Source organism: Calidris pugnax, unplaced genomic scaffold (assembly GCF_001431845.1).
Source record: "Calidris pugnax isolate Ruff unplaced genomic scaffold, ASM143184v1 scaffold459, whole genome shotgun sequence".
Taxonomy (NCBI): Eukaryota; Metazoa; Chordata; class Aves; order Charadriiformes; family Scolopacidae; genus Calidris; species Calidris pugnax.
This window is the reverse complement of record NW_015091670.1, coordinates 1,211,901-1,236,243: the sequence shown is the minus strand read 5'-3', so window position 1 is coordinate 1,236,243 and position 24,343 is coordinate 1,211,901. Positions and strand designations below refer to the sequence as shown.

The 24,343-nt window shown below is 50.4% G+C and overlaps 1 protein-coding gene across 1 annotated transcript in view; it reads left to right on the top strand.

The window, feature by feature from the left end:
- The window catches only part of SHANK3 (SH3 and multiple ankyrin repeat domains 3), a 323,589-nt gene that overhangs the window by 38,421 nt on the left and 260,825 nt on the right, over positions 1-24,343 (top strand). The window contains exon 4 of the mRNA XM_014961953.1: positions 11,575-11,683. Within this exon, the coding sequence (XP_014817439.1) occupies positions 11,575-11,683 (109 nt within the window). The remainder of the gene's footprint in view (positions 1-11,574; positions 11,684-24,343) is intronic.

The window sequence follows — 24,343 nt, the reverse complement described above, 5'->3', positions numbered from 1 at the left end:
GGGCTGGGACACCAAGACTCCCTGCTGGTTCCCTTCCTGCTGTGTCACACACTCCTTTGGAAAACCCCTGTGCGGAGCCGCCGATCCCTGAGGGCTGGGCAGCCTCTCGGCTCTTCTCCTGTCACCCTCTGACAAGATGGGCACTGTTCTCTGCCTCCACCCTTCTCCTACACTCTCGCCTGGCAGCGGCGACTCCAGGACACATGCAGGAGGTGCCCACGGCCAGGTGACTGTGGTGCCTCCTCCTTGGCCCCTGGCAGCCCTCATCTCTGCCAGGCACAGGTCACCCCTGCATGGCTCCTGCCGCGTGTCTGCAGGGCAGCTTTCTTTGCTTTTGCAAGAGGCAGGCAGGCAAGGGATTCAGATTTTCAGTTCAGAGGTGGAACAGCAAGAACTGAGCTAGGTGGAGCCACAGCTGTAAAGCAGAAGGGAAGAAAACCATCTCCCAGAGGGCTTGACCTACCCCAAAGGTGAAGATCTTCTTGGGAAGCAGCAGGGCCTCTGTCTTCTGTTTGCAGAGCCGCAGGAACAAGAAACAAAATGCTGCTGAGGTTTGGGTTTGACTCACGAAGATTAAAGTCACGAGGCTTCTGTCTGGTGGCATAAGATTATCCAGGCAGCAAGTCTGGAAGGCTCTCAGCATCTTCCTGGCGCCAGGAAGCGTGAATCACGGTCCCCCTGAGCCTTGCCAGCGAGAGACCATGCCTGCCGGCGGGAGGGCTGGAGGCGCCGGCCACGGGGAGACCCGGGCGGCAGCATCTGAAGACTTCCCCTATGAGCATATAGTACCCATAAATGCACTTGATTAAATATTCACTTCATCTCCATGCTTTAATTTCTACTTAAAAAACAAATCTCCTTCATGTTGTTTCTTTATTTTTAAACCATCCCTTGCCACTAAAACGTGGCATCTGAGCAAGCTCCTGCAGCTCCGCTCCCTCTTGCCTCCATCAAAGGATGCTGATGAGCGTTTCCTTAGGCTGGTGTTTCACTGAATTTCACTGAATTTTTAGAGTTGGAAGGGACCATAGAGATCATCTAGTCCAACTCCTCTGCTGAAGCAGGATTGCCTAGAGCTTGTCAGAGCACGTTACTCAGGAGCATCCAGGCGGGTCTTGAAAATCTCCAAAGAAGGGACTCCACACCCTCCCTGGGCAGCCTGTTCCAGGGCTCTGCCACCCTCACCGTGAAGAAGTTTTTCCTCATATTTGAGTGGAACCCTTTATGTTCCAACTTGTGCCCGTTGCCCCTCTTCCTCTCACTGGCAACCACTGAAAAGAGTCCGGCTCCCTCCTCCTTCAGCCCACCCTTGAGATACTTATAAGCATTAATAAGGTCTCCCCTCAGCCTTCTCTTCTCCAGACTTAAGAATCCCAGCTCTCTCAGTCTTTCTTCATAATCCTTGAATCATCTTTGTTGCCCTTCACTGGACTTTTTCCAGTAGCTCCTTGTCCCTCTTGAACTGGGGAGCCCAGAACTGGATGCAGTGTTCCAGTTGTGGCCTCACCAGTGCAGAGTAGAGGGGGAGAATGACTTCCCTTGTCCTACTAGCCACACTCTTCCCTTTGCAGCCCAGGATTCCGTTGGTCTTCCTGGCCACAAGAGCACACTGTTTGCTCGTTGTCATTTTGCTGTCCACCAGGACCCCCAGATCTTTCTCTTCGGAACTTGTCTCCAGCAGGTTGATGCCTAACCTGTATTGGTTTCCCCGGAGCCTGTGGGCACCACGGATGGTGGTGCTGGTGGGGGTGGAAGGGGAGCCCCTGTCCTGCCCCGGTGCAGGGGTGCAGTGCGAGGGGGCGTTGGAGGCAGTCGCAGGGGGTAGCGCCAGGAGGAGTGCGAGCAGAAACGTGCTGGTGACGGCCACTCATTGGAGCGATGCCAGGGCTGAGAGCTGGCATCATCGTGCCTTACCCGCCCGGCACGGAGCGAGGCGGTTTTGCCAGGAGAGGGTGAGAGCGGAGCCTGTGTCTGCAGCAGCTGGAGGAGGGTGAGAGGGGGACGGAGCAGCAGGACATGGGCTCCTCTCTGGCACGGCGGCTGGCTGAGCAGAGAGACAACTGGCAAGCTGCTGGGGACCACGCACCCCGAGCCAAGAGCACGGTACTGCTCCTGCCCCGACTGCCGTGCCAGGCACCGCCGGGCGAGGGGCACGGGAGGACGGTCCTGCCGCGTCACCCGTCCTGTGGAGGGACCCTGTGGGGGCTGCGGGGCTTGAGGGGGGGGTCCGTGCCTCACGTCGGGGCGCAGCAGGGAGATGTCTCTGGGGCAGCGCGGGGAACAGCTGGTGCAGGGGTGTACGGGCATACGCGGGGTGGGCTGCTGCGGGGGCTCTGCTCCTGCCCGTGCCTTCAGGGGCTGGTGTCCTTTTCTGGGAGAGCAGATACGCGGAGGGGATGTCTCTGCTGTGTGGTGCGGACCCTGCCCGTCGCTCCAGGCGTGATGCTTCCCCATTATTTGTAGTGGTGCCTAATTGCTCAGGCAGCGAAATAAGGGTTTTATTTCTGAGATGTGGTAATTTAAAGGCCTGTGAAGGGTTAGCTGTAGGTCTAACAGGATGATGGGACCACTCCTAAGGTTGTGGTATGTGTGAAGTCTTCAGCTCTGTGGCTAATGAGAGCAAAGTGTCAAAATGTTTGGAGTTTAGACTCTGACTTTTAGTGGCAGGATACACTACTTGAATCTTTTAATGACCTTGAAACATGATTCTTAACTGTCATTAAGAAAGAAAAATAAGAAAAATGAAAATAACTCCTGGTTTTTGAGTGCCAGTGGACTCGTTTTAAGAAGTGGGGAAATTGATCTCTTGAATTGCTAGCAATAACAAAGTGACTTGCTAAAATCGGTCAATCAGCCTCAGCCCCTTCTGCCTCTTGGGATCTGCAGGCAGTGACATTTCTTACAGATATTTTTCCTGCTGAATTGCAGTAGGCCATTTAGAAATGGGAGTGCAAAAAAATGCGTGTTGGAAAAGGGCAATCGCATTGTGCTTGTAAACAAAAATCTGTGCAGAAGAAACTTGGCATTTACCACAATGTCCACAAAGGGCATTGTGCAACCAGAAGTCTTGGAGTCTTGGGATATTACCACCTTGAAGGGGAAAGAAGCAAGACACTTAAAACACACTTAAAGTAATTATGAGGAACACATATGCCATTGCTGTTGTAGACAACTGACGGTAGCGTAGAGCCAGAAGCGCTGGCCACAGACGCTGATCTTCTCCTGCTGCTGATGGTACAGTTATGGAGGGATGGCAGCCCTGGCGAGGGCTGGGGCGGTGCAGGTGGGAGCTGCAGGCAGACCCAGTGCCACAAAGCAATGAGAAGGTGTCAGCATGTTGGACAACACCCGCAGCAGGTCCGCAGCATGACTGTCACCACCATTCCTGTTGGGGTTAGTGCACAAGGGGTGGCTGCAGCAGGGAGGCACTGCTCGGTGGATCAGCAGGACATGAGGGATGCCTTCGCCCGAGGTGTGCCTGGGTGAGGGGAGTGAAAACCATGGCCACTGTGATGCCGGGAGGAGGAGAGGAGCTGACGCAGGCTGTGAAGGACCTTGGGAAGAGACGGGCTGCTGGAACTGGATGTGGGAGTGGTGTGTGGAGGCAGCGTGTGAGGGGGGGCTTCACCTGCCTTTGGGATGGAGGGATCGTGTGTGCGTGGGCCAAAGGAGGGGTTTGCAACAACAGTGCCTGAAGGTGATCAAGGCTGGAGCAAGGATTCCAGCCCTGAGGATGGAGAACAGGGTGGTGTCTTGCTGCTGGTTTGTGCTGCCGTCAGTGCCCTTTGCATCCCAGGACCCCCTCCATGGCAAGAAACACACCGGACCTCAGCACCTGGTGCATCAAAGGTGGGCATGAGTGAGGCTGGTCCTACCTCTGCTGCAGGAGACCTCTAGCTTCTCCTTCTGCCCAGACAAACCAATGGAGGAAGGGCAGGACAGCAGGATCTAGTGGCTGCCCTGGGTGACTGCAGCCCACCTGGCCCCCATCCTTCTCTGGTAACAGCAGACCCGGATTTGTGTTTTAGGAGAGAGCTGGAAGGGTAAAAGTGGGAAAGGTGGTGGGCTGAGATAAGGATGGTTTAACATGTAAAGCAAAAGCTGCACGTGCAAGCAAAGCAAACTCAGGAATTCACCCACAGCTCCCCATGACAGGTGGGGGTTCAGCCATCCCCAGGACGGACGGGCTCTATCATGTGTGACAGTGACTTGGGAAGACAACTGCCATCGCTCCAAACATCCCCCCTTCCTCCTCCTTCCCCAGCTGAGCAGGATGCCCTGTGGTCTGGGACATCCCTTGGTCAGTTGTGGTCAGTGTCCCAGCTGTGTCCCCCCCAGCCCTTCACTGTTGGGGGGTGAGGAGCAGAGCAGCCCTGGGGCTGTGTGAGCACTGCGCAGCAGTGACTGACGCACCCCTGCGCTATCGTCACCGTTCCCCGCACAGTCCCTGGGCAGAGCCCCGCACCAGCCACTCTGAAGAAGATCAGCTCTATCCCGGCCAACACCGCTACATCCCAGCGGTGTCCCATGTGGAGGACGTGTCCCTGCTGGGGATGGTGGGGGCTGTTCCCCGTCCTCTGTGAGGGCTCAGCCTCCTGTGCGCCTGGGCCTCCGCAGGGCCTCCATCCTGCGAGTGTTGGAGGGGCTCGGGGCTGGAGATGCTCCGAGCCAGTGTTAAACATTGTCATGGTGTGTCATGAATTGATTATCGGAGGTTTCTGTGGGGATCGATGCTGTGTCTGTTTGCTGCTGCCTGATGGCTGCTGTGAGCGCGTACCCAGCCGCCGGCTGGAGGGAGGAGGTCGGTCTCTCCAGCCTCTTCCAGGGCCTGTGACCCCGCAGCAGCCACCACGCTCTGGAGAGCAGATGGTTTGTCTTAATTCCAGCTGCTGTTGGGGCAAACCGGACCCCAAGAAAAGATGAGTCTTTCTTTGCTACTGACATTGCCGGAAACACCAACATGTGCTTGGCGTGAAGGGGACGTGCTGTCTCCGCTCGTGCCGGGCGCCCGAGCCAGGAGCCTGGGCTGCTGCCCCTCAGCGAGTGACAGAATGATCTCTTTGCAAGAAGAATACCTCCTTTATTTTCTTTCTTTTCCATTCAAGAGAGAGAAGCTTGTTCCCTCGCACCAGTTTCCTCTCAGTGAGCGTTTCTCTGCTGGAGGGTGTTGGTTTTTCTTGCGGTTTGGTGCTGGCACAGGGTGATGGGCCGTGGCAGGGCAGCTGTGGCCGGGCAGCGGAGCTGTGCCTCATTCCTGGGCTCTCTCCTGGCCTCAGCATCCTTCCCACATCCCTCATCCTTATGAGGAAACAGAAGTCCCTCAAACTCGAGGAGGTGGGAGCTCAGTTTCCTCAATCACCTCCTTGGTGCCGGCGCAGGGCAAGAGGGGTCTCGCCTGCCCGTAGCCCCCGACCTGGCCTGTGCCACCGGGAAACGGAGGGGCTTAAAACACCCTTCAAGAGAGCCAGGGGGAGTCTTAACTCGGGGCCTTAGTTCTGTTTGTGTGAGTTTTTGTTGGGTCTTGGGGATTTTGCCCTCCCCAGGGAAAGCTTGCTTGGCTCTGGTGAGCATCACCATTCAAACATTGCCGTTTGCAAATCGCCATCATCCTCACACTAAATATGGTGCTTTCACTCACGGGAAGATCCATGATGAGTGTTTGTTTAAGCATTCAGAGAGCTTTATATAAATAGATTCAGGTTTAAATTTTTGCATGTAGGAAAAGATGGGATGCGATGCCTTTACTGGCTTCTGATTATTTTTTTATTCTTTTGATTTCTATCAAACTGCATTTGGATGAAAGCTGAAATCCAATTAAAAGTAAAGCAAAATAACATTTTAAATTGTGTCTTTATCACTTAAATAAATGTTGCTTTGGATGTACTGGATGCGGAAGACGAAAAGTAAATTTATCAGTACATATCTTTTGTATTTAAAGCTGACTGATCTTTTAAACAAAGGAAGATTTGGTTTGTATGAGTGGTTCTCATCACAAATTCTCAAAGGTATTTAAGTGCCAGAAATTAAGTAAGTATCTAGTGAGATTTCAAAATTGCTTAAGCGGTTTAGGCATCTGCTTAGCTCCCCTTCATTTCAGTGGGAGTCTGACATTTGCTCTCTCTCTTCATGTCTAGTCACCTTAATACATTTGAAAACCTGGCCCCAAATCCCTCAGGTTCTTAGAATAATGAGATCTCATTCCTTTCCCACCAGGGTTTTATTCATAGATTGGGGGAGGAAAACAAGCTTCCATACTCTCTCAGTTCTCAAATCTCCCTTCAGCTTTGAGTGAATCAGTCCAAATAATAAGGAAAATACTCTGTGTTTCTAGCTAAATTGAAATGGAAAACAATTGGATCCGAAAGCTTTTCTGTGCAGCATAAGCTGAAAAACCCACATGGAAGGGTGTAAATACCAGTGTTGGCTTCATTGTGAGAAGTGGATGTAACGTGCCCGGCAAGGGCCATGGCTGTGACACGTTTGTAGGGTCTGAGTCGCTTTCAGAAGCTGTGTTTCGCTTCAGATTCTGAAAATTCAGAAGAAGTAGGCTTGGATTCCTGACTGTTGGCAGAAAGGTCGTTTAACCAATGCATTTTTGTGAATGCCTGTAAATACAGACACCCGCGTCGTGCTGCAAACTGGGGTTAACGGTGGGTGTTTTGAAGGTGGGGGGTACCTTTAGTGTAACTGAAATCTCATGTAATTGTTGGTTTGGCACAGCCCGGTGTGCTGTAGTGCTAGGGGCTGCTGCAGTGACCACGGTGGAGCCCAGGTGGGGAGCAGGTCCCTGGGAGCCCCCGTGTCCCCTCCTTGAGGCGGGGGGGCTGTGCTGGGGTGGGATGGCCATGCTGCATCTGGTCTGATTTTGGTTGAGCTCTTCGGTGTTGGTTCAGACGTTGAGTGCTGTGGGTCTGGCTGCATCAGCCTCCTGGGGATGGGTGGCTTTGACCAAACCAGCTGAAACAGCAGATGGGGGGGCTGTCGAGGGAGGACCTTGCACCCCGCCTGTTGGCAGACACCTCAGCAGAGCTGGGGTTCCTCTGCGAAGGCTCTCCAGACCTGCCGTGGCTTCTCCCAGTGACCCTGAAGGACCCCCAGGAGGAGCAGGGAGCTTGACAGGGCATTCCTGTTCTCTGGTTGTTGGGCTGCAAAGGCAAAGAGGCCTCCAAGGAAGAGGGTCTCTGCACCTTGCTGCATTGATTTCAAGCCTATGGTGACCAGGGTGTCTCAGTTAGCAGTTTCCTGTTCTTTTTACCCAGTCCAAGTTCTGTCATCTCCCAAACCTGGCTATTGATGTGGTGCCCCAGAGCTGTCCGGGAAGCAGTGGGGCTGCGTCCCCAGGTTTGTGTGTAGAAATGGCAGTCTCTCTCTCTCTCTCTGTGGCCATAGAAATACTGAACTTGAATGAAACAACGTATTTTTTTCTAGCTTTACTCTGGAAAACAGCTCAACAGAGCAACTATGTACCTCTCTGTTGGTAAAGTATCAGAAAGTGAAAACTCCTGGCAAAGGGAAGCGCGGGGCTGCTCTGCTCTGCTCAAAACCTGTGCAGTGACCCCGCTGCTGGCTCTTGGCCGTGTCCTGCCTCTGCTGCACAAACACAGCCCTTCACAGCCGGATGGTAAGCCTGGCCAGAGCCACCATCTAGGTTGTGATCTTCTTTTTACTTTTCCCTTCGTTTGGTCTCTTTCCTTGTTCTGCCTTATTTCAGGTTGTTTGTAGCAGAGCAAGGCTGTCACCAAAATCCTGGGCAGGGGATTCTTGTAACACCATAACATTACGCCTCTGGTAAATACCCTTTTTTCTTTTTTATATTCTCAGTTTTGTTGTTCCCTCAGGTCTAGGACTGAACCCGGAGGAGCAGAACTGGGCAAGGGAGCACAGAAGACACTGTACTGGTGTCCTGCCCCTTCCCCATGGCATTAAGTTTGGGAATTGCAGCAGCCTCTGAATGTGGGCACCGAGCGGCAGGGCTGGGGCACACTGCAGAGCAAGTCAGCTGTGAGAGATTGATGGAAACGGAACATTTTTCTATATGAAAGTTAACTGGCTTCGTTTCTGGGCTTTATAAATTATTTTTGAAGCACTGCTGTGGATTTGGTCCGAGACCTTGGATAGATGAACCTTCTGTGTTCTTCATTGGCAAACAGAGGGTAGTAATTGATTTCCCCCCAAGGGAAATTCCATGCGTAGGCCTGTTAATGCCCGCATGGTGCACGTTAATGCCCGTGTGGTACCTGTCAACGCCTGCATGGTACACATTAATGCCCGTGTGGTGCACAGGGCCGTGGTGAAGAACATGCATCTACAGCGGGAGAGTGCACGTCCCAGAATGGAGGATGTCTCTCTCTGCGTCCTCCTTTTGCTCATGTACTCTCTTCAGTTTCCTTTCTAAATTTAAAAAGTACCATTAAAAGTTGACATAGTGCATCAACTTCCTGCTGTCAAACAATGTTTTAAATTCCTGAGCAGCTGGAACAGTAGAGACATGAAGGAGCTGGCTCTGCTGGACGCTGCTGGTCCGGGTAGGATGCATTTCTGGGGCTGTAAATGAGCACTGGCAGACCCTTGGGAGCAGAAGTTGGGGTCGGTGCCTTGATGTTTCTGACTGTGGCACAGAAGGGAGACTGCTGCCAGACACAATGGCATGGCACAGGTACAGTGCTGGCCTCCGCCGGGAGCGCACCGAAGTGCCCCTCTGTCCCTGGGGACCCCGTAAAGGCCACTGGAGCAGGGGCCTGTGGGGGCAAAGGCTGGCAGCGTTGAGGGGATGGGACATGTTGGGGAGTCCCTTCCTTGGCTTGTGCCTCCACATGTCCCCTGACCGCTGGTGCGGTTCTCAGTGGAATTAGCAGTGCCACGGGTTTATTGGAGCCACGTGTGGAGGATCATCCTTTGGGTTCGGTCAGCATCGTCTGCTGAATGGCTGCTGGGAGGAGATGATGCGTGTGGACAAACGGGGGTGGAAGGAACAGGGTTAAATCTGCGCAATCAGGTGATGGTTGGGAAGATGCATTTTGGGACAGCATCCTGGAGGCGGTTGCTGGAGTTGTCAAGCCCCGTCTGTGCTGTTGCTGGCAGGCAGCTGTGATTCCCGTCAGCGCGTCTGTACTTGTGCGGAAGCTGAAGGGATACGGAGCAGGAGGTGGGGTTTGTTTCAGCTGCTTGTGAGGCAAGAGGGGATTTGGGGGAGAAGTAACACTGAGCAGTGAGGGTTAGAATCATAGAATTGTCTGGGTTGGAAGGGACCTTTCAGATCATGGTGTCCAACCATGGACCCAGCACTGCCAAACCCACCACTGACCCATGTCCCTCAGCACCACGTCTGCCCGGCTCTGAAATCCCTCCAGGGATGGGGACTCCACCACTGCCCTGGGCAGCCTCTGCCAAGGCTTCACAACCCTTTTGGGGAGGAAATTGTTTCCAATCTCCATCCTAAACCTCCCCTGGGGCAACTTGAGGCCGTTTCCTCTTGTCCCATGGCCTGTTCCTTGGGAGAAGAGACCGACCCCCCCTGGCTGCTCCCTCCTTTCAGGGAGTTGTAGAGAGTGAGAAGGTCTCCCCTCATCCCCCTTTTCTCCAGGCTGAACACCCCCAGCTCCCTCAGCTGGGAAGGGGAACATGCTCCGCACCGAGGGACCAGCTGTGGCTCCAGCCGTCCCCAGTGACTCCCTGCTCTTGTTGGCTCTCCCCTTACTGTGCTCTTGCCCCGGGGGCACTGAGGGCAGTGAACCTGGTACCTGAATCACGTGTCTGTGGCATTGTGCGTTATCCGGTGCGTTCCCGTGGCACCAGCATCTCTGCTGTGTGGGTACCGCCGCAGACGGCCAGAGCCGGCAGGGTCAGGGCTGCCGTGGGTGCAGGGGAGCTGTGTTTCTGCTGGGATTCTGCTGAGCTCTGCTGAGCTCTGCTGAGATGCAATGACGTTGCAGGGGGTGGTGCTCTAGGATGGCTGTACAGTTTTACATACCTCACCTGGTGTGTTCATGGCACGGCTCCATGGTACTGATTTCAGAAAAAAACCTGTGCTCTGTGTTTTAGGTTTAGTTCTGCAGACTCACCACACAGGGGCTGGATTTGTTTTAAATTGGTTTCACAGCCCAGCATTAGTTTGTCTCATCCTTGGAAAGTTTCATCCAGGTGATGTTTTCTGTCTGACTTTTCCCCATGGTCTCCTCAGCGTGTCAGAGGAACAGCACTCGTGAAGTTTGTGAGTCTCAGGTTTTGGGATTTGCAGGCTCCTCTCTAGAGCTGGTTCTAGAGGTATTAAGTTTTCCCCTGAGAAAATTACATTTTGACAAAATGAAAATATTAGGCAAAATAATATGTGATGAAATTTTGTTTAGGAAACCTTTGAAAGGAATTGGACACGTTTCCACATCCTGTTGGGTATTTTTCAGATTTCTTTTTTTTCTATTTTCCAACTGGGAATGTTCAAAATGAAATTTGAAATGAATCACTTTAGAATTGATTTTGCTTCATACAAAAAAAAAATATTTTTTCTGTATCAAATTAGGGGAAAAGTTTTTTCTCCGGGTGGAAGATCTGCTTTGCTCTGCCGCGTGGTTCACAGGAGCAAGAGCAGTTCCCCGACTGTCGGTCAGAGCCTGACTGCTTGGTTAGAGCTCTTCCCAAAGACCTCACTTGCATGGTGTTTCTGCTGTGTCAGACACTTTCTAGAGAGCCTTCCCTGAAACTGGCTACTGCAAGGTTTGATTAAAATAAACTCATAAAATCCTCAGCCAACCTGCTATCACAGGTCTGAAGACCTGGACTGGAAATGTGTGAGATGGGTGTTTTCACACTGTAGTCTGTCCAAGTGTTGCCTGTTTGGCAGAGCTGCAACTTCTAGAGTCTAGAAATTAATGTATTCATCAAGTATAGCTATCCAAAAGAGAAAAAAGAGGAAAAACCAACAACCCAACAAAAACCAGGCGGACTTAAAGGAGAGCCATTAGAGCCCTCAGGAGAACAAGGTTTGGTCGTTGGCCAAAGACAGGAAATCCCACCAAGAGTAAAGCACAGTTTCACAGCAGACAGTGGGGCAGCTGTGCCCGTTGCACTGTGCAATAATAGTCAGTGTTTGGGTGGCCCGAGCTTTCCTGGGAAGTGTTTTAGGTTCGGCAGGTGGGTGGGTGATAGGAGTTTGCTACACAGCACACGCACACACCGTTGGGGTGGGAGGCAGATGACCTTTGGGCTGTGCCCACCATGGCTGGGGTGCTCTCCTGCAGCCAGCTCTGTGCTGTTGAGGGGTTTGTGACATTCCATGTCAAAGGCATGTGTGAGGTGTGTGCCAGCCCTCACAGTGTGTACCAAGAAAAGGTGCCTCAGCATGGGACTTGTGGTGGGGCAGGGGGTGGTGGCTGGCAGCTCCCGATGGTCTCCAGGGGGTGATTGATCCCAACTGAGGAAAGGGATGGAAGAACCATGGCCTATGGTGGGTGCTGCCACGTTATTCCTGCTGGTTGCCTCGGGTCTCCTGAGTGGGGGTATTCCTCTGGTGGCTTCTTTCTCCATACTGGGGTGTTAACACTGCTTATTCTGTGTTTTCCTGGGGTGTCATGGCTGCAGGCAAACCTGAAGAAGTTCATGGAGTACGTGCAGATGCTAAATGCGGAGAAGGTCTGCAGACTGCTGGAGAAGGGACTGGACCCCAACTTTCATGATCCGGATACTGGAGGTGAGACTGGCTTCTCCAGAGAGGGGAGGGTGACAGAACAGGGTTGAGGGAGAAAGTGTCCGGGGGACATAGTGGGAATCTGGGGGGCGTGGTTGTTTTTGAAGAGGTGCAGCAAACTGTAGTTTGTCTGGAATGTAAGGTGTGGAAGAGAGGGGTGAAAATTGAATTTGTCAGTAGTGTGTCTTCTTAGGATGCTTCGGGTCTTGGGAGCGTGAAGTTACAGAAGGCTCTTGGGAGAAGATGAGGTGTGTGTGGGAAAGGTACAGAGTCTGGGAATACGGCACAAAATGAGAGAGTGGTGGGGCCATGCACCTTTCCATGTGGGATTCTGGGGAGAATGAAGCTGTCTCTGAGACTGGCAAGTTGGAGTCACTACCTGAGGATCTCTTCATGAAGCAGTCAGAAGGTTTCAGTATTTTGGGGCTCAGGGAAATCAAATCTTGGCCTCTGGTTTCCTCGATTTTTTGTTTTCTCATTTTTCTTTTTTTCCCTGTGTGTGTGAGCAAAGTTCACACAGCTCACCCTGCAGAGGTCTGGTCGCTGGGGTGCTGGTGGGCTCTGGGCCGTCAGCGGGCTGCTGGCTGTGAGCAGTGAGACCACACTCCAGCACCTTCTCCTCATTGATGGGGCGGTGAGGGAGGATTCGATCCTTTTCCCCTTGCTATGAAATCTCATCGTCTTGTTCTGAGAGACGAGTTACTGCTTTTGTTGTTCCTCTTTTAAAGTAATGCAGCTGATTAGTATTTATTATAGAGTTGGACTCCTGTGTGTGAGTCAAGGGCACATTTCCAACCCATGAGCAGACTCCAATCTGATGATTAATTTCCTGTGTTTCTGGTTCAGTTGGATGGTTTCTCAGGTTGTTTCTGAAACACTGGCTTCCCCTGTACTTGGGAATTCGGTGTGTGCAGCCTGTTTTTCAGCAGCGGGATCGGGTGGCGGAGCGAAGTGTCGGTGACACCATTGCCCTCTCTTGTCCTCCCAGACAAGGTGGCTGTGTCCCACCTGCCCTTTGGGAGAGCCCCTGCCAGCCCCTGAGCTGGGAAGGTGAAAGCTGGTGCAGCCCAGTGCTGGGAAGAGCCGTTTGCACAGCGCCCAGGAATGTTTATAGCGTTTAATTTGCTGGTGTAGCTGCTCTGAACCTGCCAGAGTGTCCCGATGAACAACTCAGATGAAAAATAGCTGATAGCAGGCCAGCACGGTCACCGTCGGCCCTGGAGCATGTCCAAACCGCTCAGCGTCATGTGCTTCCCACTTTTGTCCAAGATCTTACAAGCATTTTGAGGGATCTTTCCTTTTAAAGAAAGCCCTCTGCTCTTGTAAAGCTGATTCAGCTTTCCAGAGGATGTTCTGCTGCAGAGCTGCTTGAAAAGGTGCTGTGGGAGTTTGGGATCTGATACAGGTTGAACCCAGATGTTATTTCACAGAAAGGTAGAGGCTCCGAGGAGCCGGCTCTTGAGCACTGAAAAGACTCAGATGTAGAGGGGGAAGAAGGAAAAACACCTGACCCAACTAGTCATTTGGATCCGGTTCAGAACCCAGGGCAAAACCAGATGCGTAAATAGAGTGTTAGAGCAGAGGGAGTCTTGGAAACCTCACTCTGGGGCCCTCATTCTTGTGCAAAAGCAGCTCATTACTGCTTGCCTTACAGTCTGTTTGGTGAGCTTGAAAGAATGACATCAACTTGCTGTTTAATATTCATGGGCTCCTGGAATTTAAGGCCAGATGGAGCTGTCCTACCGTCTGACCTGACCTCCGGTGTCTTGCAGGATGCTCCTCACCCTCTGTGGGTGCCTGTCACTAAGCAAAGCTTAAACATGTTTTCCAGAAAGTCATCAATCTTGATTCAGGGAACAGAAGATCCCTGCCTTTCCTTCCTTATTGGGTTAATCACCCTCATGGTTTAAAATTTGTCTCTCATTTGAATTTGTATGCTTCAGCTTCCAGCTGTCGTTATACTTTATCTTCCAGATTAAAGAGCACTTTAGTACCTGGTATGCCTTCACATGAAGGTATTTATACATGGTAATCAAGTCAACATTCAATCTTCCTTTCCTTAATTAAAGAGAGGCCAGACTCCCCCAGTCTTTCATTTGAAGGTATTTTCTCTAGTTTTCCTGTCATTTTTGTGACTTACATGTCACTACTCCATTTTTAGGTGGTTTTTAAGAGCGCAGGTAGCAGACAGCGTGCTGCCTCCTGTGCCACCCATCCCAGGCAGACACAGCAATCCCTGCAGGTCCTTGATCTGTGGCCTCTGGGCATTTGGGAGGATGAGGGTGACTGGGGGACTCTGGGATGGGACCCCACATTACGTCCTGCTGGATGGAGGGGCTGGGAGGACCTCCCTTCCCGTTCCTCCTCCTGCCTTGTGTCCTGCCCCCACCTTAACTGGGATTACTGGGCTGAACAAAGTGGAACCACTCAGGAGTTCCTTGCTTGGGAGTGTTGTTTTGGGGAGGTTGTTTTCCTTCCCAGAATCACAGAATGACATGGGGTTGGAAGGGACCTCTGGAGAGCACCCAGTCCAACCCCCTGTCAGAGCAGGGACACCCAGCCTCGCATCAGGGCAGCGACCTGCATCAGCCATACTGGTGGTGTACCAAGAGAAGACGACAGGTTTGAGCAGGAAGATCTATTTACTATAAAGCATTATTGGGAGATGTTAATAATACAGGTGTTCTTTAATGCTGTGTCCATTAAATTCCAAATCACTTTTCCCAGCATTTAAATCCAGGATCGGTTTTATTTCTCTGACTTCTATTTTCATGAATTGTTTTCCTTGCCTCTTTTTGAACACTGGCCTGGTGCTGCTTTGCTTCTGGTCTTTTTGAATGTCCCAGTATTTCAAAATGTATTAAAATTTAACTTTTTTGGACCAGGAAGATATTCAGGGAGAAGATAAGGAGGATGATACACAACATTCACTGGATGTAAGCAGTTTGTTCAATATTAGGTAGCTCATGCCAAAAAATCTTATTTCGTAATGGAAGGAAAATAATGCATTTCCACAGCAGCAAAATAAGAAAGAAACGATGGGTCATTTTTCTATCTGTATTTGTCAGCAGTTACACGCTATGGCTTGGTGACAGACTGTCTCGCACGGGGGCCGGGAAGCCATTTCTGTGCTGCTGACCCGGGAAGGGCACGGGGCAGCCCTCTCCTCTTGGATTTACGGAGCTGTAGTTTTGGGTCGCACAGAAATTGTTTTTCAAGACTTCCCAGTCACCTTTTACTCTTCTCTTTTTAATTTTAAACCTCCCACATTTCCTGTGATCAGTTACCTAATCTAATTTCCCTTGATTGATTCCCTCAGGGAGCATCAAATATTCACCTGGCTAGCTGGGATTTTCTTCTTTCCGCATCGTCCCTAGCTGACTGGACAGGAGTCAGGTATTTAGCAGATGTTCATTTATGATACTGAGATCCAAGGTAGCACTCCCGTATGTTGGAGTGAAACAGTATCTAGAGAAAAGTGATCAGTTTTCTCTTTTTTAGAAGATCAAATGAGATTTTATTGCTTATTGGCTGGGACACCAGCGTTTTCCTTCATGGTGGAGTTGCCCCAGTAGTGCAAATGATAATTTATACAACTTGGAGATAAGCACTTAGAAATTAATGCATTTTTTCTTTAGTGGTTTGTAACAAAATCTTATGAAGAACCTTTCAACTTACTACTTCAGACGCTAATCCACACGCACTCAAAGTCCTGTTCTGAGTAGTCAGTGGTCACAGGAGAGTTGGTGGGATTTTAAGGTGAACTCGTTCTCTGGTCCTCCCCTGCCCACTCGGCGCTTTCTCATTCTCCTTACAATCAGGCATCCTTGATACTCTAAAATGGTGTAATTGTCTGTAGATGTCAATACTGACAATTATATCGCAGTTCTTACTACCTGTAAAAGCAGTCCCCATCCTTTGCCTTGTTTTCCAGCCTCTGAGCATTTTGCAAAGAGGAAGTAAAAAACCTTACTCACATTCTTTGTCAAATGGCTTTAATTACTTCTGTTACAGTGCATTTGTGCTCTGCTTCCCTCTTTGGAATCATTTCGCTTGTGTTCTTAGTTAAATGTCTTCTTAATTGCTCTACCTATTTCTCAGCTGAGATCATTATCTCACCTCTGGGTCGGGAGGAGCTGGTCAGGTCATTCACTGAGAATCCTCCAGAACGGGCCGGAACATCCCGGTTTTGCTCCCGTCATATGGCTGGTGAGTCACATCCAGTGGCTTTTTGCAGGATCCCTTGGGGTGCTTGTAGGACTGAAGGGATCTCTGGGATGAGAACGTGGACTCTTCTGCCCTTCAGCTTTCCTTCCACGTCCTTGTGTCCAGCAAGTTCCTGCCTTCTAACTTCCCAGGCTCATCCAGCACCAATGGAGAATTGGGGGCTGTCCTCAGCTTCTGTGGAAATGCAGTGCTGCTGCGTGGTTCCCCTTCCCTTGGGAAGATTTCCAGGTTTTGGTGAAGGGCACCCGGACACGTTTCGGTGTCTGGCCCTGAGGCTGGAGTTGGTTGCCTGGATGGGGCACCTGGCACGAGGGAGTGCGAGACATTGGCATGGACCTGGCTCAGAGCGGGGCTGGCAGGGGAGCTGTGGGATGGGGTGGGATGGGGTGGGATTGGCACCCGCTGAGCCGGACGGGTCCTTTCTGGGCGGCTGGGGGAGGCAGCCTCTTCAGCCAGCACAATTCCAGTTGGAAGAGGATATTTTAACAAGCCTTCAGGGTGTTTCCATGTAAAATTGTGCTAATGTCATTTATGGTATATTTTGAAGGCTGCACAAAGCAGCAAAGATAGTTATTTCAATACTAGTACCTTAAGGTTGGTTTGGAAGAGACTTAACAAATAGCTCTTTTATAAAAATAAATGTATTTTGGCTATTTTTCTTTAGTCTAGCAATTTTTTTCTTTTTTAAAAAGTAAACATCTGTACCGTGGCAGCGCATATGGATGGAGCCTTAGGTTAGAGCTCTATGTGCAAACCCGCATGGAGCAGCACGATGAGAAGGGACACTTGCCTCTCTGCCTCCTGGAGAAGGTCTCAGTGCTGTCAGTGATGCCCGTTCTGTGATGTTGATCCTTATGAGATGTCAGCGGTGGTGGGCTCAGTGTTCAAACCCCCTCGGTAGAACACGGTGCATCTTTGTGGTGTCTGACTGCTCTGACTGGAGGCCTCTCCCTGTTTCCTGTCAATGCTTTTTGGCTGTTGTTAAGAGCCCTATGCATTTTCATCTGAAATCGGGCACTGGGCAGAGAGAAAGCGAGTTATTTTTCTCAGACTGTCTGCTTTCTGCTGCAGGTTTTCGTCCTGCCCTTTGTGGGAGCACGGTAAGCAGTATGAGTGACGCCTGTCAGTGGTGATCCTTTTTTGTACCATCTTGTCCTGGGAGAAAATAAATACACATATGTGCAGGGTGGCGTTTTATTTTGGTGAATGGTGAAGTAGAAATGTAGTCATTCTGTGTCCTTCTCGCTCTGTCTTTATGTTAGCTAGCCAGGGGTGATGGATGGAAGAAAATTTTGTCTTGTAGTTTTATATTCTAGGGGCTTGACCAAGTCTCAGTCTGCATCACAGGAGGTCTGCTAACATGAGCCTGTGCTGTCCTGGAGGTTAATCAGGAGGGGAGGCCACTGGCTTCTCCAAACTGGAAAGGACACAGGAAACCAGGGAATGGAGGGAGCTGCCGAGGACGAAGCCAATGAAGTCTTGTTGCAGGACACCATCTCCTTGCCAGTCCTTGTGGAGGCGGAAAAAGGTTGTAGGGAGAAAAGAGAATATTAATTCAATGCTTAATATCCTCTTCCAGAATGGGGAAGACCCTTGGTGCTTTGGACTTGGATTATGCCAAGACTGAGCTGTTTCAAGAAGTGGTTTCTGTGCCTCCAGTTCTGGACGGAGTCTCACGGGGGGCTGTAGGAGTTGCCTTGTTCATTGTGTTTGCTCTTGAAGCCGACCTGCAGGCTGTGGGGAAGCCTCCCAGTTCAGCACAGAAACCCTTGATACTGTTACTGCATTCAAACTCACCTGTGAACCTACAGGTGCCTGGGAATTACCCCCTGGGACCTCACATTTTCTCGAGTTGGCCAGGGAGGTCTGCAGATGTGGCCAAGCTTCCCATGGCAAAGCCGCATGGCGTGGTTGCCAGCCCTGTTGGGACCTGGTCTCTGTGACGAGGAGAAACGCTGTGAATGGGTTTTCCCTCCCTTGGGGAGTGGGGAGCTGTTGCAGACCAGGCTGCTGAGCACTCCCTGCATGCAGGGGACCTCCCCCTGAAAGCCAGCACACAGCAATATCCGACCGTTACAGCCAAAGCAGAGACAGTTTCCAGCAGTAAGTCCTCCACTGGGCCTTCACTTCCTGAAGACAACGATGCCACAAATTTCCATAAGTGTTCTTTATTCAGGAGCCATCCCTCATTCCACCATCTCCAGGAACCCAAAATCTTTTAGACTTTGTGGTTTTGTTTTTTGGCTTTGGCCTTCTTCAGCTTCTCAGGGACTTCTTGAATGTCCTTGTTCCAAGTCCTTCTGAACCAGTGCTGCTCTCCACCTTTGCCTGGAGATGCTCACCTGGCGCAGCATCCAGGACTCTCCCATGTGGGAATGTGGTAAAACCTGTAACTAGAGAGGATACAGACACATGGAGGAAACACTTTCTTCCAAAAGGCCTTAGAGTTTTCTTGCCTGCACCTCTGCGTCTCCTGTAAGGACCTGCAGAGATACTGTGTGTGGAGAGAGGAAAAGGCCACTTTGCTGCCTCCTCGCTCCTAGATGCTTTGAAAATCTTAATCTTCCCTTGGCTGGGAATACTTCTGTACTGAATTTTTAACCCAGAGCTTTCAGGTTTGTCAGTGAAGGGATGGGACCGTGGGCAGATGTCCAACCAAGATTTCCAGAGAAGGAATAAATAAATGATGGTATTTCCAGTGCTTGGGATTTAGCAAAGGTAGAAAAAGCCACAGTGCATAAGTGCTAGCCTTAATTTCTCAGCCATCCTTTACGAAATCACTGTGGTAAATCTCTTCTGCTTTTCGGCACAGCAGCACCGCTATTAGCAATGCTCTTTTATCCGCTGTGTCTCTGGGGATGAGTCTACCAGGGATATTGCAAATAAGCCCTGACACCAAATGCTCCTTTCTGTGTGGCCTGGTCTTCAGCAGCCTGGATAATTACAAACACCATTTATTCTCCTGCCTAGTACAAAAGTGGAGGGGGGAACACAAACCCTTGAGGTTTTAGAAATTCAGCCCTTCAGCAGCTAAAGCTTTCTTCTGCAGCCGCTCCTGTGCAACACAAATGTTCTCTTATCCGTGTCCAAAGGCAGTTTGTGGCTGCTCTGCTGATTTTGGGGGCAGGGAATGCAGTGTTACTGTCCCAAAGACTTTGCAGTACAGACCCCTAGTAAAAGCGACTCATCCTCTTCTCAGTTTCTGTAACCTTTTCTTCTTCCCCCCATGACCTCAGGGAAAAAATGTTCCTGCAGAAATTATTTGTGGGTCATTATCCATGGTCTTATTCAACAGAGAGAAATTAAGTCTCACCTGCAGCCTGCTGGGTTTCCCAGAAAGCAGAGCTCTCCCCTTGCTCAGGAACTATTTATTTTAAAGGAGCGAAGTTGTACAGCCCTACCTGAGGTTTGGATTCTAGCAGTTAAGAAGAGGATGTGTCTGTTGTAGGTGGGAAGGACGACACAGAGTTGCCTACTTCATCTGGGCCACCAAACCAGCAGCCATGGTCTGGGACTTGCCATCCAAGTTGTCCCCGTTAGGAGGGGAATGGTTCCCTTCTTCTGCTTTTAGTGCAGCTCGCTTGTATTTCTGACGCCAGTGCTAGGTTTGGGGTGAGACATGGGGGGTTAGGTCCCCTCATGCCTCGTCTGTGCGGGTGTCCTGTGCTTGTCACAGAATCCCAGAATGATGTGGGGTTGGCAGGGACCTCTGGAGAGCACCCAGGCCAACCCCCTGCCAGAGCAGGGGCACCCACAGCAGCTCCCACAGCAACGTCTCCAGGGGGGTTGCAATGTCTCCAGAGAAGGAGACTCCACCACCTCTCTGGGCAGCCTCTGCCAGGCCTCTGCCACCCTCACACCAAACAACGGCCTCCTCATGGTGTTCCCGTGGAGCTTCCCCTGCTCCAGTTGGTGCCCGTTCCCTCTTGGCCTGGCCCTGGGCACCACTGGGAAAAGCCTGGCCCCATCCTCCTGACACCCACCCTTGAAGGATTTCGAGGCATATAAATAGTCATGCGTTATTCTGAACAGAGCAGACGTCCCTGCTTGGAGTGATGTTCTTCTGCAGAAGTAAATCTAATTAATTGATTTCAAACAATGCCAGCTTCACCGTAAAACATCCTGTGCTCTGTGGTGCCATCCCCACAGCAGAGCCACCAGGGAGACACGGCCTTGTCCCAGCTTCTCCAGCATGAAGCCTGGGATCTTCGTTTAAGCCGCTTGGGAGTGGTTCTAATCTGCGCTGGGGCAGCTGACGGGCAGCACGTCATCCCCCTCCCCTGTCCCTGCCAGGGGGAGAGGGCAGAGAGGAGCCACCTCCTAAGCCCTCCCAGCCCAATTAGGCACCGTTCACGTTTCAGCGCTGCAGGATTCCCGGGAAGGTGTTCTGGGAGAGACGAACGGTCTTTGAAAGAGATTAAAAGAAAAATTTCACAGTTGCTTCCTGTAGGTACATTTTAAGGGTGTAAAGAAAATACTTGTGAACTTACCGTTATTCTAAAATTAGAGCTGAGCCTGAGCGGTAGTTTAGCATGCAGAAAAGAGAAAGGCAATCCTCAATATTTAACATGGGGTGGCAGCTGGGGAGCAGCAGGAGAGTGAGAGGAAATCATTGCATTTACACAGAAGAATTCTGGGCTGCGTGCAGCAGCAGGGACTGCGGTCCCAGCGCGATGCGAGGACAAATCTCAGCGGGAGCAGGTAATTGGGGAGGAACATTGGCTGTGCGTGGCAGCGCCTCCCCAGCCTCCCCTTGCTGCTGGGACAAAGCCCCTGCCCCAGGCGCAGGGAGCTGCTCTCTCCGGCTACGCCGCGTCCCGGCTGGCTGCGGCATCAGGCCTTCAGGGTACACGCGCAATTACTTGATTAACAACCTGAATAACTCACCTTCAGACATGAAATATTCTCTGTTGCTTTCAGTTGTCATAGCTAAAGGTTGAGCTTTGGCTGAGCTGGCCGCGGTGGTTAGATGGGGAAATGCTGGTTGAAACTCCAATGGCTTGTGATTTCCTTCTCAGTTTAAAATTTGTTCATCTAGTTGCTTTAAACCTTTTTTTTTTTAAAGCAACTGGTGTCATCTGTTTGAATTGAATGTGTAACTGGAGAATAATGAAAAATTAATTCAACTGAAATTGGAGATGAAATGTCATCTTGCAATGTTTTCACCTACAGCTAAAAAACTGTACCATGAGATTCCACATATAGGTATGTCTGTCACAGGCAGATGTTTTCTGTGGTTGTGTGCTGTGGGTCTGTGTAGGAACACGGTGTGGACACTGACTCTGCTCTCAAGAGCTTGCATGAAAACTTTTGTATCACGCCTGTTGTCATCTCAGCTTGAACAGAGGAGCCTCCCTTTTCCTAAATGATAGACAAAGTCCCACAGTGACACAGATTTTTTAAATTTTTTTTTTTTTAAACTCAGTTATCAGAGTGGAGAGGTTGTTTCTGCTCATGTTGGAACACTCTCTGTGGCTTCTCACCTTCCCTTGCCACGTGAATTCAGTTCTCATGGCACCCCCAAATGTGAGGAGCCTCCTCAGCTTGCTGCTTCTGTGGCAGAGGAGCATCCCCAGCCCTGACAGGGTGGTGTCCTCCCAAGTTGTCTCTTTGCTGCCGGCTCCTGGGGGTGTGTGGATAACACCTGATGCGGAGACGGCTGCGGTTGGCAGGATCAGGGATCTCGGACTGGTTCTGCTCAGGTCTTTTATTGCACAACACAGCCTTGTTTGGATTAATTGCTTTCACAGAAGTGACTGCCCTGAGCATCCGCCAGAATGCTTTCTGTGCAATTAAATCATTAGCGGTGCTTTTCAACCTAAGCTGTCTACAAGACAAAAATGTAGAGAAACCACTCTTTAAGTGGAGCAGAAATGAACTAGAATCACAGAAGGGTTTGGGTGGGAAGGGACCTTAAAGCCCCCCCAGTGCCACCCCCTGCCCTGGGCAGGGACACCTCCCACCAGCCCAGGTGGCTCCAAGCCCCCTCCAACCTGCCCTTGAACCCCTCCAGGGATGGGGCAGCCACAGCTTCTCTGGCCAACCTGGGCCAGGCTCTCACCACCCTCAGTGTAAAACGCATCTTTCTAAATGTTCTCTTTTTTAATTTAAAGCCATTTCCCTTGTCCTGTCGCGACAGGCCCTGCTAAATGCTCTGTCCCCACCTTTCTCATGAGCCCCCCTCAAACCTGGGCTGTGGGTCCCGGCTCCCTGGTAGCCCACGGGCAGAGCCCACCCCAGCTCCTCCTCACGCCCGGGCTCTTACACATGCAACGTGCAAGGCCTTGTCCTGCTGGTTCTTGCTTTCTGCTACGGATCTTGTGCACTTATTAGTTAATTACCTTAAGCATATATTTGGATACGCACGTTTCCAAGAATTAACAGAGCGTAATCACTAAAATCCTAGATTAGATAATGATTAGATTAGATTTAGTGAACAAATTACTGGCTGCAGTTCATTGGGTGCATCTCGAAGTGCTCTGCTTGGACCTTCCTCAGTCCTCAGGACTCAAGATAACCTGATAGATTTTTTAAATTGAATTTGGCATATTAATAACTGAGACTAAAGGAAGATTCAAAGCCTTGTTATCTCTGTCTTGTGCCTCTTTGAAAAATTTGTCTCATTTAAGCAGAGAGACTGAAATGAGACTGGTGATGAGCTGCGTGTTCCTCGTGCAGCGATGGCAGCGGGTGCCTGGGGCAGGGGCTGGTGAAGGTGCCTCAGTTCGTAGGCGCAGCCTGAATTCTATCACTCTGCAAGGGCCAAGTGTGTGGTCTCCAAATAATTCAAAATAACCATCAATAAGCAAGAGATTTTATAGAAATGATGGTAGGAAAACAGTACCTGAAAGCCAGTGATAACAAAAGAAATTAAAGCAATGGTGTTTGCACAGGAGATAAGTGGTAGTGCTTAAAGACTGTAACTTCACTGGGGTCTCCTCTCTGGCTTCCCTCTGCCTTCGGCTGGAGGTGGCCCCAGCTAAACAGCTGGGCCATGAGCACTGGGGAGCTGCACCGTGGGTGGTTTTGTTGTTGTTGGGGAGGAGGAGAAGGGCTCTTCTGCCCTAGGAGCTCACCCATGGTCTCCTGGTCTTCGTATCCCTCGGTGTGTGGTGGGTGTGTGAGTCAGAACCCCCATCCCACTTCAATGGAAGAGCAGACTGTGCTTCCACTGTTGACGCCCAGCACTTCTGAACCACAGCCACGTCCCTGTCGACTCACTGAGGTGTTGGAGAACCTTCCCCGGCACCCCATCAGCAGCGTATCCATCCTTCAGTTGTGACAAATGGTGGCGTTTTCCACCGTCTCTTGGGCTGAGTCTGGCATTGCTCTCGCCTGGTGTGAGAAGGGTTGTAGACCCTCCACCAAGCTCTTGTCTGCACAGCTATCGCTGAGCTGCAGAGATGTTTCCACTGCTTTTGCTCGATGGTGCTGGTCGCATGGACATTCCCGTGTAATAGGGATGTTGTTACTATGGTAATTACCCTCGTGCTTAAAATATATCCCTTATGTTCTAGCTGTGAAGCATCGCACCTGCCCTCTGCTGAAGTTTGATGTTGGGCAATGTATGCATGAAGCTGTTTTATTCCTTGTACCATTGACTTTGCCAAGATCAGGGTGTGTGAGTGTGTGTGAAATTTCTTAGAGATTACTTCCTGTTTTCCTACAGATTGTTGTTAAAAATGATTGACAGTTTTGAGCAGGCAATGGGTCCTCAGAAGACCCAGCTGCAATGTTCTCATTTACTGCTGGTTCCTCTTATTGGTGAACCCACCTTTCATCCTCTTGACAACAGCCTTCAGTAATCTTCCTTTTTTTAATATTGGTGGCTTGTAGCACAAAACCCAGAGAGTTTTCACAAAGCTATGGGACCTTCTCTGTCCTCTACCTGTCTTCTTTAAAAATTTGGCTAATAGCAATGCTCTCAAATTAATATTCGTAATCTTTTTTAGTTGTATTTCAAACCATTTTATTATTCTCATTTAAATAGTTATTTCTGCTAAATTGAGAGATTTTCATTTATGTGCAAATTAGGTACCTTTCTAAAAAATACACAACTGTATTTCTAGCTGATGGCATCTTGTTTCACACAGTGTCACAGTTCAGCATTGCTGCTTGGTGGTATGGAGGGTTTGGGTGGAAAAACTTAGGGATTTGTTTGAGAAAGAAGGTGCACTTTTTTTTTTTAATACTGCACTCTAAAGAAAACAAATTTATTTAATTTAGTTAATAATCAAAATGTTCGGGAAAACATTTTGTCTCTTAAGGAGGTTTTACTCATTTTCTATCAGAGGACATTTTTTTTCCCCTCTTTGTGCTCTCACATCAGCCTGTGGGCAGGTGACCATGGTCCTCTGCAGCTCAGGTCGGGGTGGGACAGAGCCCCCCACCCTGTGTCACTGCATGGCCCCTGCTCAAGGAAGGGTCCTTCCTTCA